Raw genomic sequence first — 14,449 nt, 5'->3', positions numbered from 1 at the left:
TGTCCCTCCCGTACGGCCCCGCGCTGCCTGCAGCTGCCGGACCACCCGATGGCTTTTTATTGCTCCACGTGGGACTGAGCAGTGAGTTGGTTCGCCGGGAAGACAGAAGCCACGGACTTAAACCCTGAGCCGTTCCTGCCGTGCCGGGTGGCAGCGTGAGCGCCGGGGATGATTCAGTGCTCCCGAAAGGCTGCGGTTATAAATATTCGCAGCTACCGGTTGGGACAGCGCAACGGTGCGACGGGGCCGGCGACAGAGCCGTGCCTTACATAATGCCGAGCGAGAGGACGCCTTAGGATTAACGGAGCCGCTCGCGCCGCAAGGGCAGGGAACGCTTCCCCACGGCCGGAGCGCGGGCACAACCAGATGAGGCGACAGCGGCCAAGTTCAGGGCTGAGCGGCAGCACATCGCTGCGGCGCCGGCCGCGCCCCGCCCCTCGCCCCGCGGCGGCGGCGGCCCCTCGAGGCAGCCCGGCGCGTCCCCGCCCGCCGCCGCCGCCGCCGCCGCCGCCGCCGGGCGGGACCATCTCTCCCCCTGGCGAAGGGGGGGCGGCGCTCCGCCCCGGCTCCCCGCCCGGCCCGCCTCCCCCCCGCGCCGCGCCGAGCGCCCCTCCGCCTGCCGAGCGGCGTGGTCACGCCCAGCGCAGGCATTAGCGCCCCCCGGTACAGGGCGCGGGCGCCCGGGCATCCTCCGGCGCGGCGGCGGCTCCGGCTCCTCCCTCGGCGGTAGCGCGGAGCGGCTGCTGAGCCTGAGCCGGGCGGTGCGCTGCGCTGCGCTGCTGGGCAGCGCCATGAAGCCGGCGGTGCTGGAAGTAATGAGGATGAACCGGGTGTGCAGGATGGTCCTGGTCACTTCCGTGGGCTCCTTCATCCTCGTCATCTTCTATTTCCAAAGTATGTTGCTCCCAGGTAGGGCTCTGCTGCTCCGCTCTCCCCGCCGCAGGTGGCGGTCCCCCCGGGGGTGCGCGGGGCGGGTGGAAACTTTGTTGGGGTTCGGTGGGTGCGTGCCCGGCGTCGTGCGGCGGGACCGGCTCGCCGAGAAGGGGAGCGATGCGGGGATGGGGACGGGGCAGGAAGGTCGGAGCTCGGCTCTTCGCTTCCCAGCTGGCGGCCGCTGAGGCGCAGCGGATGAAAAATCGCCTGCCCTGAAGTTTTTTTGGTGGCGTGCGGCGCTGCAGGGCTCCGTGCTGCAGCCGGGAGGCAGCGCACCTACAGCTCTGCGGAGCGCTTCTCCGTCAGCCGTCTGCTCCCACGAAGTTGGTGCCGTTGGGTTGATGGATGCGTTCTCTCGCGGCTCCCATCTGTGCCGGCTCCTGGGAAAAGCAATGGGTGTCTTCCTCCCCGCTGCGTCCACACCGCTTCCATCGGACCCGGGGCTGGCTTTACCGGAGCGCTCCAGGTCACCGCACGCGGCTGCGAGCCGCAATAGAGCTCCGCCAATTGAACTCTCGTGTTTTTTTTTTCCCATTCATCGATTGCCTTCTGAAGGTAATGTAGTCCGGGTGCGTCTGCAGGTCATTGGTGGCCAAGAGTTGCCTTTCCCCAAGTTTTGGGTGAATCGTGCTGCTGGAACAAAAAGTCAGCATGCGCTACGGGGGAGATGGACACAAAATACTTCACTGCGTGGTTCTGAACGTACGAGAGTCACCTTCAAAAGGATTCTCAGCGCGTTCCGTAGTGAACTGCTGAAGATCGAGGCTTTGTGTTCGTGCTGCTGTGGAGCTGTAAGCGGGCTGAGATTCGGCACTGTTCAGAGCATTTACCCGAAGCTGAGGTGTGAGTGTGCTGCTGTGAGAGCACGGGGAGGATGAGCTGCACCCGTCTTGCATGTGACGCGTATTTGGGTTGTTAGCGTGCGTGGAGCACATCTGGAAATAAATGAGATCAAAACCCGTTTTTATCTCTGTTGTATCTTATCGAACGTTACCAGTTCTGTGCTTTTTTTCCTCCTAAATGGAGGTGGTTGTTTCTGTAGCGGATGCTGCTGGAAATCAACCAGACACTAATCTAGGTTGAGATACGGTCTGGCTGTTCAGTTTGAATGTGTTTTGCAAAGCTCAGGAAGCTCTTTCAGTCAGGTATCTGCTACGTGGTTGTGCGTTGGCTATCTGGGATACAAAAAGCTTGCTTGCAGTTGCACCCGTTTGTGATAATAGGATTTCCTTCTAACCCTTCCTGTTGTATCACTCAACTCAGTGGGGCTGGACTCTGGGCCAAGTGCAAGACTGGTGATGTATTAAAACTTTTCAAGGTCTTGGCTGGTAACCTTCCTGTAGAGGAGGAGGTTCGGTGTTTTGGCCCGAGGTTGGCACAGCAGTGTGTGCCTTTGGAGGGCTGCAGGAGGGAGCTGCCTCAGACCCCGGGTTGCCACCAGTCACTTGCAGTGCTCTGTAAGATAGGTGTCTTGCTGTCAGAGTTAGTTGAAGAGTTTCTGCCTGCTCTTGTGGATGGGAAATAAGGTAGGTGTTTGGTGAAGTTCTTTGCGAGGAGTGTAAGCTCCTCATTCAAGATCTGGCTGTTTCTTCACTCCCTCAGTGCTCTTGCTTGCTTTAGGAAAGCTGCTCTCTGCCTGCAGAGCTTTCTGAACCATTTAGGTGCAACACAAAAGGTGAAGGAGTTGGAAGGCTGCTGAGTGAGCCGTGCTCAGGGGCAAGATAACTCCGTAGTGTTAGGGGAGCACTTCCCATTTGAGAAGGTCTGAATGTAGGTCGTTGCTAGAAGCATTAGAGTAAAATCATAGAATCATTAAGGTTGGAACAGAGCACTGCAAGATCACGGTGTCCTACTGTCATCCCATCCCCATCTTGCCCATTGACCACATCCCCCATTGCCACATCCACACGGCTCTTGAATGCCTCCAGGAACGGTGACTGCACAGCAAATCCAGCAAGTACCCCAGCAAAAGTCCCTGCTGGCAGATTGTTCCCTGGGGGAAAAATGACAGCCAATGGAAGGCGTTCCTAGGATAAACTGTAGAGCAAAGTCAGGAGCTGATCCCAGCCCATGGGTCTTGTTTGAGGATCTGGGGGAGGCCAGCTCACTGTTTGTTCCTGAGGGAGGAAATGGCCCTGGTGACTCTGTGTTTTCCTATTGCCTGTCTAACCTCTTTTGGGGAGGGGAAAAAAAAAAGAGGCAAAAACCACCCAGTGGAATAAAAAATTCTTCAGCACTTGCTGTAGCTGCATGGGGATTTTCCTGGGTCCTTGCTCAGGATATTTCTCTTCTCTCTTTTGCCACTTGCTGACTGTGGAATGACTGCAACCCAATGATTGCTTTGTGTTGCCCTGGGCTGTTATGATGGCCCAATGCAGTTTCTGGTGCACCTGCATGTCCCGGCATCCAGTGGGATGGTGCCAGGGTGTGTGCAGAGCTGCTGGGCTGGGGCCAGGCTGGGCACATTGGGATCCCTTCTGCAGACCAGAGTTGTTTTACTCCCTTTCTCAGCTCCTGTTTTGGTGTGCTGCTGCTCCTTGCTGTACTTGCTGACAAAGGCCAGGTCTTCCCATGAACTCTGCTCTGCAGTCCTCTGAGCAGTTCCTCACGTGGCACTGCCTGACAGACCACTGTGCCTTATTGGCGGAGGGCCGATGCCTACCTTTGTTCCCATGGCAGAACAGCTCCGACGATGCGAGGATTTTTTTTCCCCCTCTTTGTCTGAAGATGAGCTTATGATTGGTTTTGATGGAAGATTCTGTTTGAAAATCAATGCGGCATTCTGCCGTCTCACAAAGTGATCCACGCTTCCTCCCCTACTTCTAAAAGGGGAAGGAGACTTGCCGAGCAGTGGGTGTGTGGCACTCCTTTGATGGCCCCCGTACACTGGCTTTAAATTATTCCATTTGGGATGCTGAGATGGACCTCAGCTGACAGCCACAAGGATCTGGCCCTCATTTAATGGTGTGCAGTGAAATCCGTTCTCTGAAGCCCCGCTGTGATTGCTGTTGCTATCCCTGGAAGCTTTTTGCTGACTTCCATGGGTCCATGTGCACAGAGCTGCTCAGGTCTCTGCTCTCAGTGGTACAGGTAGTCTGGCATTGCTCAGAGTTGGGAGTTAAGCTGTTCTGTATCTACATTGAGACTTAGCAGAAGGGTGACTTCTTCTGTCTCGGTACATCTGCATACAGTTTTTCTGCAACTGTTCACTGACCTTAGGAAATAGGTTTTTATTTCTGAATGTTTTCAAGCCGTAATGACCTGGCGCCAGCCACAATCATATCTTAGAAAACAGTAGTTGATCAGAATGCTTCTTGCTCTGCAGTTACCATTCTTACTGTGTAGATTTTCATAAGCTTTCAGTGTTGTTGTTCTTTTTTTAGTACTACTAATTAATACTGAGGGAGCTGTGTGCTGATTTCCATAGCACTAAAACTCCACGTTTACAGATGTAAAACTGACTTGGCTGAAGTCGGAATTTCTCAGAGATGAAGAGTTGATGTGAATGGGAGCTTATTTTCCTCTTGAAATAGGAATAAAGCAATAATAGGCGATTTAAATGCTGTAGGCCTCACTGGATGGGGCTTTGAGCATCCTGGTCTAGAGGGAGGTGTCCCTGCCTATAGCAGGGGGTTGGAACTACATGGTGTGAATGGTCCCTTCCAACCCAAACCATTCCGTGATTCTAAGAAATGAGTTACATAGTTGATGAGGTACAACTAGCACGTCACTTTCCTCTCTGCAAAGAGAGAGTGTATTTGTGAGTTCTTAAACAGTTTCCATTGTTTTTAGAATCTCAGGTCGTTTATCTTACACTGTACCACGCGACAGGTCTAAAGATGGTTTGGAGACTGGAAGGAGTGAGGTCCACATTGCTCTTCCCAGCACCAGCATCTGTTGCCAGGCATACTGCATTAAATCCTGGCTGACAAAGCTGCTTCGGTTGTCCTTGTGTGAATGTCATTGTAGAACAGTTTTTTGTGGTCTTTTTTTTTCCTTTCCATCTCGAGCCTTTTGGGCTCATGCATATGGATTATGTATCAACTCCAGGGTGATCCCGAGGGAGCTGGGGCACACAAGGGTTTAAGCATGATGGGTTTTTCCTGCGGATCGCTCGTGTTGTTCGAGGCAGGTGTTTGAATTCTGTGTGTGACTTGTCCAAGTGTCAACAGACATAAAATCAAGTGTGGGTGCGCGGTTGAAGGGTTGTGCTCAAATCGACGGAGGGAAAAAGCTCTTCCTTTCACACTGAGGAAACGAAAGTAAATTCAAGAACTTTGTGTATATTCCAGGTGTCTGGGATGAAGACAGATAATGTCTGTGGCAGGTCATTTAGATTCAGGAACCACATACTATGAGGATAATGCTTCAAAGCGCATTCCCATTTCTGTTGGATGCTCCTGCTCCCTGTGGAGCCCATTCATGTAAGATCTTTGTGGATGAAGTAGGTATTTGTCCTTAAAGTAGCAATTCAAAGTGTAGAGTTTGGTTAATTCCTTCTTATTTGTGTTTCAGTATCCAGTTCGTAGATACCATCCTTTTGTCGTGGGCAAAATGCTGGTGTGTGACAAAGTGCTGTTTCTGGCACCAGCCTTATGCTCTGAGTAGGAGATGAGACCACCAGAGACTGCAGCAAATCAACGGGAGAATGCAGTTCCTAATTATCTCTGGCTCATGCCTCCAGACAGAGGGATTTTCTGGGATTCCAATTTTGTGAATGTAATCAGCAGAGGATGCAGCGTGTTCCCCTTTCATGTAATTGTTTGGCACCTGAAACTAAGGGTTCATGAATAAATCACAATTCCACTGCGTCTGCGTTTGGACTCTGTGTCACTTTTGCATAATGCTGTTATCCTTTTTTCCATTTAATGCCTGATCAATGAGCGAGGTTAGTAAGAAGTTACGTGGGTGATGTTTTCAGGGGGAGGTAATTCCCTCCCATCAAGCTGCAGTCACAGGTCTTCCCCTTGAATGGCACATGTTAATTTCAGCTCCCTACCTACTGCCTGGTGGGGTTGTCACACAGCTGTAGCATCAGGGAGGGATGTGAGGAAGGGTGGCCCAGTGCACAAGTGATGCTTGCTTCTGTACAAGCAGTAAATTCTTCAGCGTTGGGGGCTGTCCTACCTGCGTTTATGTCTCCTGCTCTGCCCTCTCTGCACCAGCCTGTTCAGTGTCTGCAGGGTGCTGGTGAGCTCCTGGTGTTGGGCATATGAGCTTCAGGTAGCACTCCACGGGGCTGATTTGCTTGTCATGCTCCACTCTGTGAACTTACATAGCGTGAAAAGCTGTGAGCCCGAGCAGATGATGGCATCCTCATTTCTGTGTCAAACAACAGGACCTGGACTGCACAGCGTGCTATAAGTAGGTGCAGCATGCGTATTCTTTTACAGCAAGTGAATTTGGTGTCTGTATGAGTCAGGGAGATTTTCGTGCATTAAAGAAGTTTCCTTGCATTATGCATTTCACAATTAAATATTCAGCTAGCTTTTATTTTAGACGAAAGAATTCTTTTTGACTGTTCCATGCACCTTGCCCAGTGTTTGCAATAAAAGTAGAGCACAGCTTTGCTTTTAACCTTATTAATTTGGCACGTTAGAAAAAGAGGTCCTAAATGAGGCATTAATGTCTGGCTTGTAAAGCATCAGGAAGGAATGTTATTTAAAAGAAATAAAATTAGATAGCTGCCGCTGGAAACTTTGGTGTCGAAAGTCATTGGAGTGTACTGAGTGACACTAAAGTTGGATTTGTAATCTAATCCCCCAGGGAAGGGGAAAGGAAATACTTTAAATATTTAAATCCCTGGTTTAAGAAAGCTGTGCATGAGCACTTAGGAAATAGTAGCTTTAAAACAGAGGGCTGCACACAAGTGGATGTGCATATACTTGCCCACCCACATGTCTTCCCTTGGTTCAAGCTGTAATTGGCTGCAGTGGCAACCCAGGTAACTGTGGATCGATGCAGTGCATGCACTTTCCCCCAAAGATAGCTGCTGTAAGGAGCACGGAGTTCTTTGTCATTAGAGGAAATCCCAGAAGGGCCGAGGGCTTTATGTAGGTGCCTTTGTTATTTTTACTGATTGAAACATGCATCCAGTGTGGGTTCTTGGTTGCATTTTTCCTTTCTCAACTTATTCAGTATGTGGGAGCTTGGGAGGAATAACCTTTTTATGAATTCTTTCTAAGCTGTGGAGGAGCGTGAATTTCCATGGGGGTATCAGCCTGAACAGTAAGAGTGGCTTTTTAAGGTAGCCTTTATGTGATTAATACCAGCTTGTAGACGATGAGAGATGGCTTTGCATCCTTTGTTATCAATTGCTGCCTCAGTGGCTTCACATTCCTATGAAAGAACTTAAAAGAAAGTCCTGGAAGGAACAGAAAATGCAGTCCAGCAAGATTTCTCATGGCAATGTGATTCCAGGGCCTTGAGGGATAGTAGTTAAGCCCAACAAATGTCATGCAGGTAAAATGGAGAAACCGGTGTGAAGTGATTACGTCCCACGGACATCTGCTCTTAGTTTTCTGCATCCTTAGTGTCAAGGATTTGAGCGGAGTGATCCACGTGTGGTTCTGCTGGATGGGTGACCTCAGACTCCACTCTAGTAGGTAAAAGAGAGAAAGCTGTGCTCATTCTCAGCCATGCTTGCTTGCAGAGGATCTGCTGCTGCTTTGGATGCTCTATGCAGGCTGGAAGATGCTGTTCTTGGCAGTCTTGTCATTGAAAGATCCTGTCTCTTCATGCCAGTTGTCTGGGTGGTGGAACACAACAGTTTTTAGTTGCAAAATCCATACAAGGAACAAAAGGCTCTGAGCTTCAGCAAGCACATCGAGCTGTGCATGAAGCAGAAAACTGCTTTCTGGTTTGTTTTATTTTAGAAGCCAACGCTTTCTATTCATGTCTATTTTTTAGAGCGTTCACAGAATTCAAGAGATTTTGCAAGCAGTAAGAACTGTGGCTTGCAGGACCCTTGGAGAGTAATGCCTTCTGAATTCACTTAACAGGCAGCATACTTCATAGCTAGCCACTTTCATTCCTTTTTGGCTAATAAATGATTACTTAAGCAGGTCAAAAAGTTTCAGGTGGGTAACTTACAGGGATTTTTGGATTAGGAAAGGTAGACTTTTAATTAAGAGGGTGATTTTAATTGGATCCTGTAGATGATCTCTCCTGTAATACCTCATCTTACAAGGAAGAGCCTTTGGTAGTTAAAATCCTTTTAAAGACTATGTGGGTTATTATGCTTTAAAGTTGATTGGAGTGCAGCCAGAACAAAACCGATTGTGCTATCTGAAGTGACCTGCTGTGGAATAGCACATTCTGCACCCATGGTGGTGGGTACCAGGAGCTGAATATGTCCTTCGGGTAAGCTGTGTTTTTACAGCCTGTGTTGCAAGTGAGAGTGGGGAATTTATAGTAAGTGAGGGGGAGGGAAGTAACACTTTTTAAGCACTTGGTGATTAATAAAAATGTGTCACTTGTGATGATCATAAGTCTAAAACTGAAAAAGTTGATCTTAGTTATGAGTTTTGGACTTGATTAGCTTCTAAAACATATTTGAGCTCCCAGATGGAAATAAATCCCATGTCTTCGAGGTTAAATGTGTGTATTTGTGCACGTAATTATGAAGTTGATGTAACTGCTAATTAAGTGGGACAAATCCGCTACTGAATCTGCTGCACATATTGAATGTTGACTACTACCGTGCGTGCTCTGCTCCCAAGCATTGCTGTCTCCCATGTTCTTCTTGATTGTTACAGGGAGCAAGATCAGTCGGGTGGACACTGAGCAGAGCTCTTGCTTGTATTGCTCTGGCAGACATACGGACCATGCCTGCTGATCTCTTCCTCTTTGCTTTCCTCCTTCTCTTCCCACACCAGACATGGTGGTCCTCTGCAGCATGCCTGGGGTAACTCAAATAGGATGAATGCATCTGCCTGCTGGGCTGTTGGGTTTGGGGTTTTGTTTTGGGCAAGCCATAAGATTTTATGACTTCTTTTTCTGAAAGAAGCACAGTGATGAATGGTTTGAATATGTTGGTGGATTGACTGCATGAGGTTTGCATGACTGCCTGGAGGAGTCAGCGGTTGCCTTTCTGTTGATTTTTAGTGAGCAGTGGGTCAGGGCTACTGTGCCAGAACAGAGGCTTTCTGAATTGCATGAAGGGCATATATCCCCTGTGGTGGTAGGAATGTAGGATTGCAGGCTTGGGTGGAGCTCTGAACTGTAAATCTGAGTTGACTCCATTGAATTGATTATATTAATTCTGGATCAAAGCTACTATAACAAATGGCAGATTTTGTCCCTCCTGCAGCAATATACAACAGAAGAACAGCTCTGCTTTTCAGCTTATTTGACCTTCACAGTGTACTTATGCATTCAAGGAAATAGCTTTTTTTTCTTCCACAGATGTACGTGCTTGAAGTATTGGATGAAGGTACTGTCTGTTTTCATCAGGTTTTGGTGGGAATGACACTGACAGGTTATTTACACAACCATTAGCATGCAGACCATCAAAGTTGTCAAAGTTTTCTGGTCATCCTCAAGGGAACTGGAGCACAAGTCTTATGAAAGGTATTTGAGGGAACTGGGATTGAAGGGGAAGCTCAGGGGAGACCTTACTGCTCTCTGCAATGACCTGAAAGGAAAGGGGGCTGTGGTGAGGTGGGAGTCAGGCTTCCAAGATAACTTGCAATAAGATGAGAAGTAATGGCCTCAAGTTCAGGTTGAAGGGGAGTTCAAGTTCAGTCAAGGGGAGGTTCAGGTTGAATATTAGGGAACATTTCTTCTCTGAAAGAGTGATTGGATGCTGGCACAGGCTGCCCAGGGAGGCAGTGGAGTCACTGTCCTTGGAGGTGTTCAAGAGATGTGTAGATGTGGTAATAAAGGACGTGATTTAGTGGGCAGTATTGATGGTAGGAAGGTGGTTAGACTAGGTGGTCTTAGAGGTCTTTTTCCTTTGAGCATTTTCTGCATGGGGTAGAGAGGTTATGAATATTTCTGATGCTGCAGCAGAAATATAACTGCATCAAAATAACAAGAGAAAAAGTTGGGACTCAAGGAGCTGTTAACTGTTTTGAGATGAAACCATTTTGAGATGCTCAACGAACTAAAGTGGATAACAGAAGGCAAAGAATTTAATTGGAATTGTGTTCATGACCAGCTGTCTTGATACAGCTTGCTTTTTTCTAGCAGTCACATCAGTTTTTCTCATGAGTCTTTCCATGCTACCTTGACTTTTCCTTAACACTTCTCTTGAAATGCTTCAGAGAAAAGAAAGAAGAATTTTGCAGAGGATGTCAGGATAGCTAGCAAAACAAAAATATACATGGGGCCATTGTATCCGAGGGATTAGTAATGTGCCAAGTCTATACATCAGTATAATGTCAGTGACTTAGAGCCACATCTATCTCAAGAATGCTGTGACCAGTGTGGTAACATGTTGCTGTGAGAACTCTTTGTGCTGCTAGAAATGTCTCGTTCCCTCCTGTGTGGTTGGGCACCAGGGGAAACAGGCCATAATTCCTGCACGTCCAAACTAGTGTGGGTTGTTTCCTATTGCCAGACTTCATGATGACTTTTTTCCTTCATTTTCTAGACCTTTTGCTTATTTCTACATTCACTGAGGTGTGATGTCAAAGAGATACCACGTGGGGTTTATTTCATGCTCCCCTTCCAGCTGTAAGGGGAATCTTTTGTTTCTAGAAACCTTTGAGACTTTGGGCCCAAGTCTACTTCTTTAGCAGTAATACTTAGATTTTTAGCAGAAGGCTTAAAAACATTCCATGGAGTAGACCTATGCTTCTTTTTGCTACCTAAGCAGCAGACTCTCTTTTCTTCAGCGGAAAGGTTATTCTTAATGTTGAACACAGAGCAGTGGTTACCTTCGTGAAGGTGTCCCAGCAATGTCATTATACAGATGTCTACTAAGTTGCCATGTTGTGGTATGGATGTAGATGTAGATGGAGGTCATGTTTGGAAATCTCTTTTCTAGACTTGCAAGCCTTTTATACTCTAGATGTATTTTCCCTGGACAGCTTTTACCTGGAAAGGATTTACTTACTTGATGATAAACACTGGTGACAAAAAGCCCTACCTCATCCCTTGTGGTTTGGGTTTGCCTTTGTGTGCAACTCAACTGGAGGTCTTGCCAGGAAATCCAAGTTGAAACAAAGACACTTTTTAATCACTTTTGGTATGATATTCCATGTATGTGTTTGCTGCTTCCCAGGAAAGCCTTGAGTTGGAACCTAGCATCGTTTTCAGTTGCTTTGTTTGTAAGTGTGAGGTATTAGAGGTAACATGTTGTGTAATGTTCTAGGGGGTGTAATTGTTCTTAGTCGCCGCTGCTAAACATGCTGGAATTGAAAGGATTTTTCTACTTCAGTCTTTCAAACATACACAAAAATCTTCTGATCTTTTAAGTTAATGTGTCCGTTTCCCACACAAGTGTGTGTATGCAGGACCCGAAGCTGTAGTTGATGAACTGCAGCAAGGCACTTTGAACAGGCAGACCTTTTGTTAGCTCTGCAAGACATCTGAGTCCTTTCCTGCCCATGTTTCCCTTCCTGTACTGCTCTGCAAGTCCGTGTCCTCCTTCACGGTTGAGCAAGGATAGCCAAAAATGTACCAGCGTGTGGCATTCTGAAGTTTGTTTGCTTTTTGCTTGTCTTTTGGAGGTTAATTTTGCTTTGAATTATGAGAAAACATTGCTCCATCACAAGTCTTGTATGCTACTAGATTGCTAGCACACTATATCTGAATTCAAAATATGTAGGATAAAGGCTACTGTAGAATTTCATGTACAGCCTAAAATATATGGAACCTTTTTTTAATAGAGTCACAGAATGGCCTGGGTTGAAAAGGACCACGATGATCATCAAGTCTCAACCCCCCTGCTATGTGCAGGGTCGCCAACCACCAGACCAGGCTGCCCAGAGCTACATCCAGCCTGGCCTTGAATGCCTCCAGGGATGGGGCATCCCCACATCTAACTTCCTTTCTGGAAATGACAGGGTCATGTCACTTTTGTCATCTTTTCTAGCTGGAAGCAGTTTTAAGCACTGGAAAAACATGAATGGTGCTGTGGGCCCATTAAGTACCACACCTGTTGAAATTAAAGGACCTGATTTTTGAGCAGACAACCAGTGTTTACATGTTTAATTTATGTAGTAGCCCTTTCAGATCCCATCTGTTTGTGCCCTTTGGCAAATGGGTTTGCCTTTTTTTCTTGTTTTTCTAACAAAGGCATTGTCAAATTTAGAGAATGACTGATTTTATTTTGCTTGCTGCTTTCTTTGTTATGAGATGATCCTTAAGGAGAATAAGTTGACCCCAGAAAACGGGGAAGCTTTGTCTTTGTGGACTGCCAATATTCTGTCACTACAATGCAAGGTCGAGAGGGCAAAACTGCAAGTTAAGCACTTACAAGCCTAGTGTGTCTCGCTTTCTGATATGCAAGTGATGCAGCAGCAAGAGGTTTGTGCTACAAATGAACATGATATGAAAACAGTGTGTTATAAATCCACAGTGAAAGCGTGGCTGAGGCTTCCTGCTTAGGTGCTTCATCTTGCAGAGAGAGGTTGCAAAGACCCCACATTTCACTTGCAAATTAGCAGCTTTCTGATGTGCTGAATGCGTGTTGGTGACCCTGACCTGTGTAACAGTGCTGCTTGGAAGCCATGCAGGCCAGAATTAGTAGTGAGCAGTTCCAGTAGAACAGGAAAGCAAGTTATTAATGAAAACAGGAACTGACTAGCAGAGCTTGTAGTTCTTGCATGTCATGAAATCTTAAGCATTGATCAAGGTTCATGTGGGCAGTCCTCCTTTTTGGATGCACACCCAATGACTAGCAGCTCTATAAACTGAAGTGTTGTATCTCTGTAAGATAAGATATTTCCCCTGTACTTTTCTCATCCTAATTTATTAGAGTTTTAAGGTCAGCATAGGGCATCGTGATGCCGCTAATGTCAGGGCCGTGTATGTTGCATAGGAGCCTGGAGATAAGCGCTTGGCAAGGAGAAGAATTTGCTGTGCCATCAGCATCAGTGTAAGGGTTTAATCTTTTGTGGAGATGTAGGGAGTTGTGATTAACCTTTGCTTTTTAGTGTTAGCTGATTATGTGTGTATGTGTGGAACGACATGGCTTCTGTTGCTTCCTCATCTGCAGCCATGAACCCATTGCCTTCTGGTTTCTTAGCCGTGGTGGTGCTGGCATGTGGGACACAGCAGCATGCACATCTTTGCTTCCTGAGCTGTACGTGGTGGTGAAGCAGGCAGCACCTGATGAAAGCACGCACCTAATTGGATTTTCAAATACTCCCATGAGTGGACATTAGTACTGAGGAGAAAATGTGGTTGGGTAGATTTTTGAGTCAGAATTTAAGTATAATTAAAAAGAGCTTAGCAAACACAACAGTATTAACAGAAATGGTGTCCTGGAGTGAAGAACACGTATGAGAGCAGCGGACAGAGTGTGCACCTGTGGGTGCACTCTTGACATAAAGGCGAGAGCACTGTTCTCACAGTCGTGGGAAAAGGACACTGATGGAGCTGTGCAGCTTTAGGGTCAGCGTTCCTGTCGCTGACTTCAAAAGGTGACATCAGTGATGTATGTGAGGGGCTGCAGCTGCTGACGTGCTTTCCTGGGTCTAACTGAGAGAAGTGAAAGCAGTTTATCTGCAGCAGTGAGGACAGGTTCTAATTCTCAATTGCGTATCGCGCTCAGTGCTGTTATGACAGGAATTTATTAAGCTTGTCTTGAGAGCATTTGAGTCTGCCACTTCATGTTGCTACAAAGCGCATTTTATGTCACGTTATTCATTAATATTGTTATTGTTTGTGGTTCACCACTGGTTGCTCTTGGCTATAATTTTTGTCCTATGCTTGACTGCTTTTTCTCCTTTCTACTGAAATGTTATTCAGGGGCAATGTCTTAAGGGAGACACTTCCACCTGTGTATTGGGCTGGGAAGCGTAAGTAATTACTTGCATTCATTGTGAATTTTCAGCTGCTGTTGGACAAGCACTGGAACTGACACTACTTCTGCAAAAACCATGTCTGCTTTCCCTGGGCTGTGATGGTGCACAGATCTGTAGTGACATAACAGACCAGTGCAGAATACAGTCCCAGATGAAGTTGGGTTTGTACCCTAAGACAGGACAGCCATAAAGACTTGGGAGACAGGGGAACATTCCTTAGGAGTTGTTGTACCAAAACCGACTGGAAAGGGAAATTTGTTTTCTATTTTCATTTTGATTTTTACAGCGTTGCTGCTTCACTTTGTTAGTGACTGTTAGCAGTGCTAGAAGTAAGCTGCAGGCTACCAGGCTTGCCAGTTCTGTTTTCTTGAACAGAAGAGAAAATAGGGAAACCAGTGATGTGCAAAACAAATGCTGCTTGCTTTATCTTCATGAAATATCAAAAAGATTCTCCTCATTTGCTATTCTGAAAGAGACTGATTTTTATGGCATCAAAGACTTCAGCGTGGAGCTTGGAATTGTAGTTAAGCCAAAACTTA

The 14,449-nt window shown here is 47.1% G+C and overlaps 1 protein-coding gene across 2 annotated transcripts in view; it reads left to right on the top strand.

Moving 5' to 3' along the window:
* The first annotated feature begins 630 nt into the window (after positions 1–630).
* Positions 631–14,449, top strand: part of CHST11 (carbohydrate sulfotransferase 11) — a 153,416-nt gene continuing 139,597 nt past the window's right edge. Inside the window, exon 1 of one of the 2 annotated variants that reach the window (XM_072361049.1) lies at positions 631–894. In XM_072361049.1, coding sequence (XP_072217150.1) covers positions 792–894 — 103 coding nt within the window. In that variant the 5' untranslated portion in view covers positions 631–791. Of the gene's footprint in view, positions 910–14,449 lie in introns of both variants that reach the window. The other variant, XM_072361042.1, reaches the window with a different exon arrangement.

The sequence above is a fragment of the Excalfactoria chinensis genome, chromosome 1, assembly GCF_039878825.1.
Source record: "Excalfactoria chinensis isolate bCotChi1 chromosome 1, bCotChi1.hap2, whole genome shotgun sequence".
NCBI lineage: Eukaryota > Metazoa > Chordata > Aves > Galliformes > Phasianidae > Excalfactoria > Excalfactoria chinensis.
The sequence above is the reverse complement of the archived record's forward strand: the minus strand, read 5'-3'. Positions and strand labels throughout refer to the sequence as shown.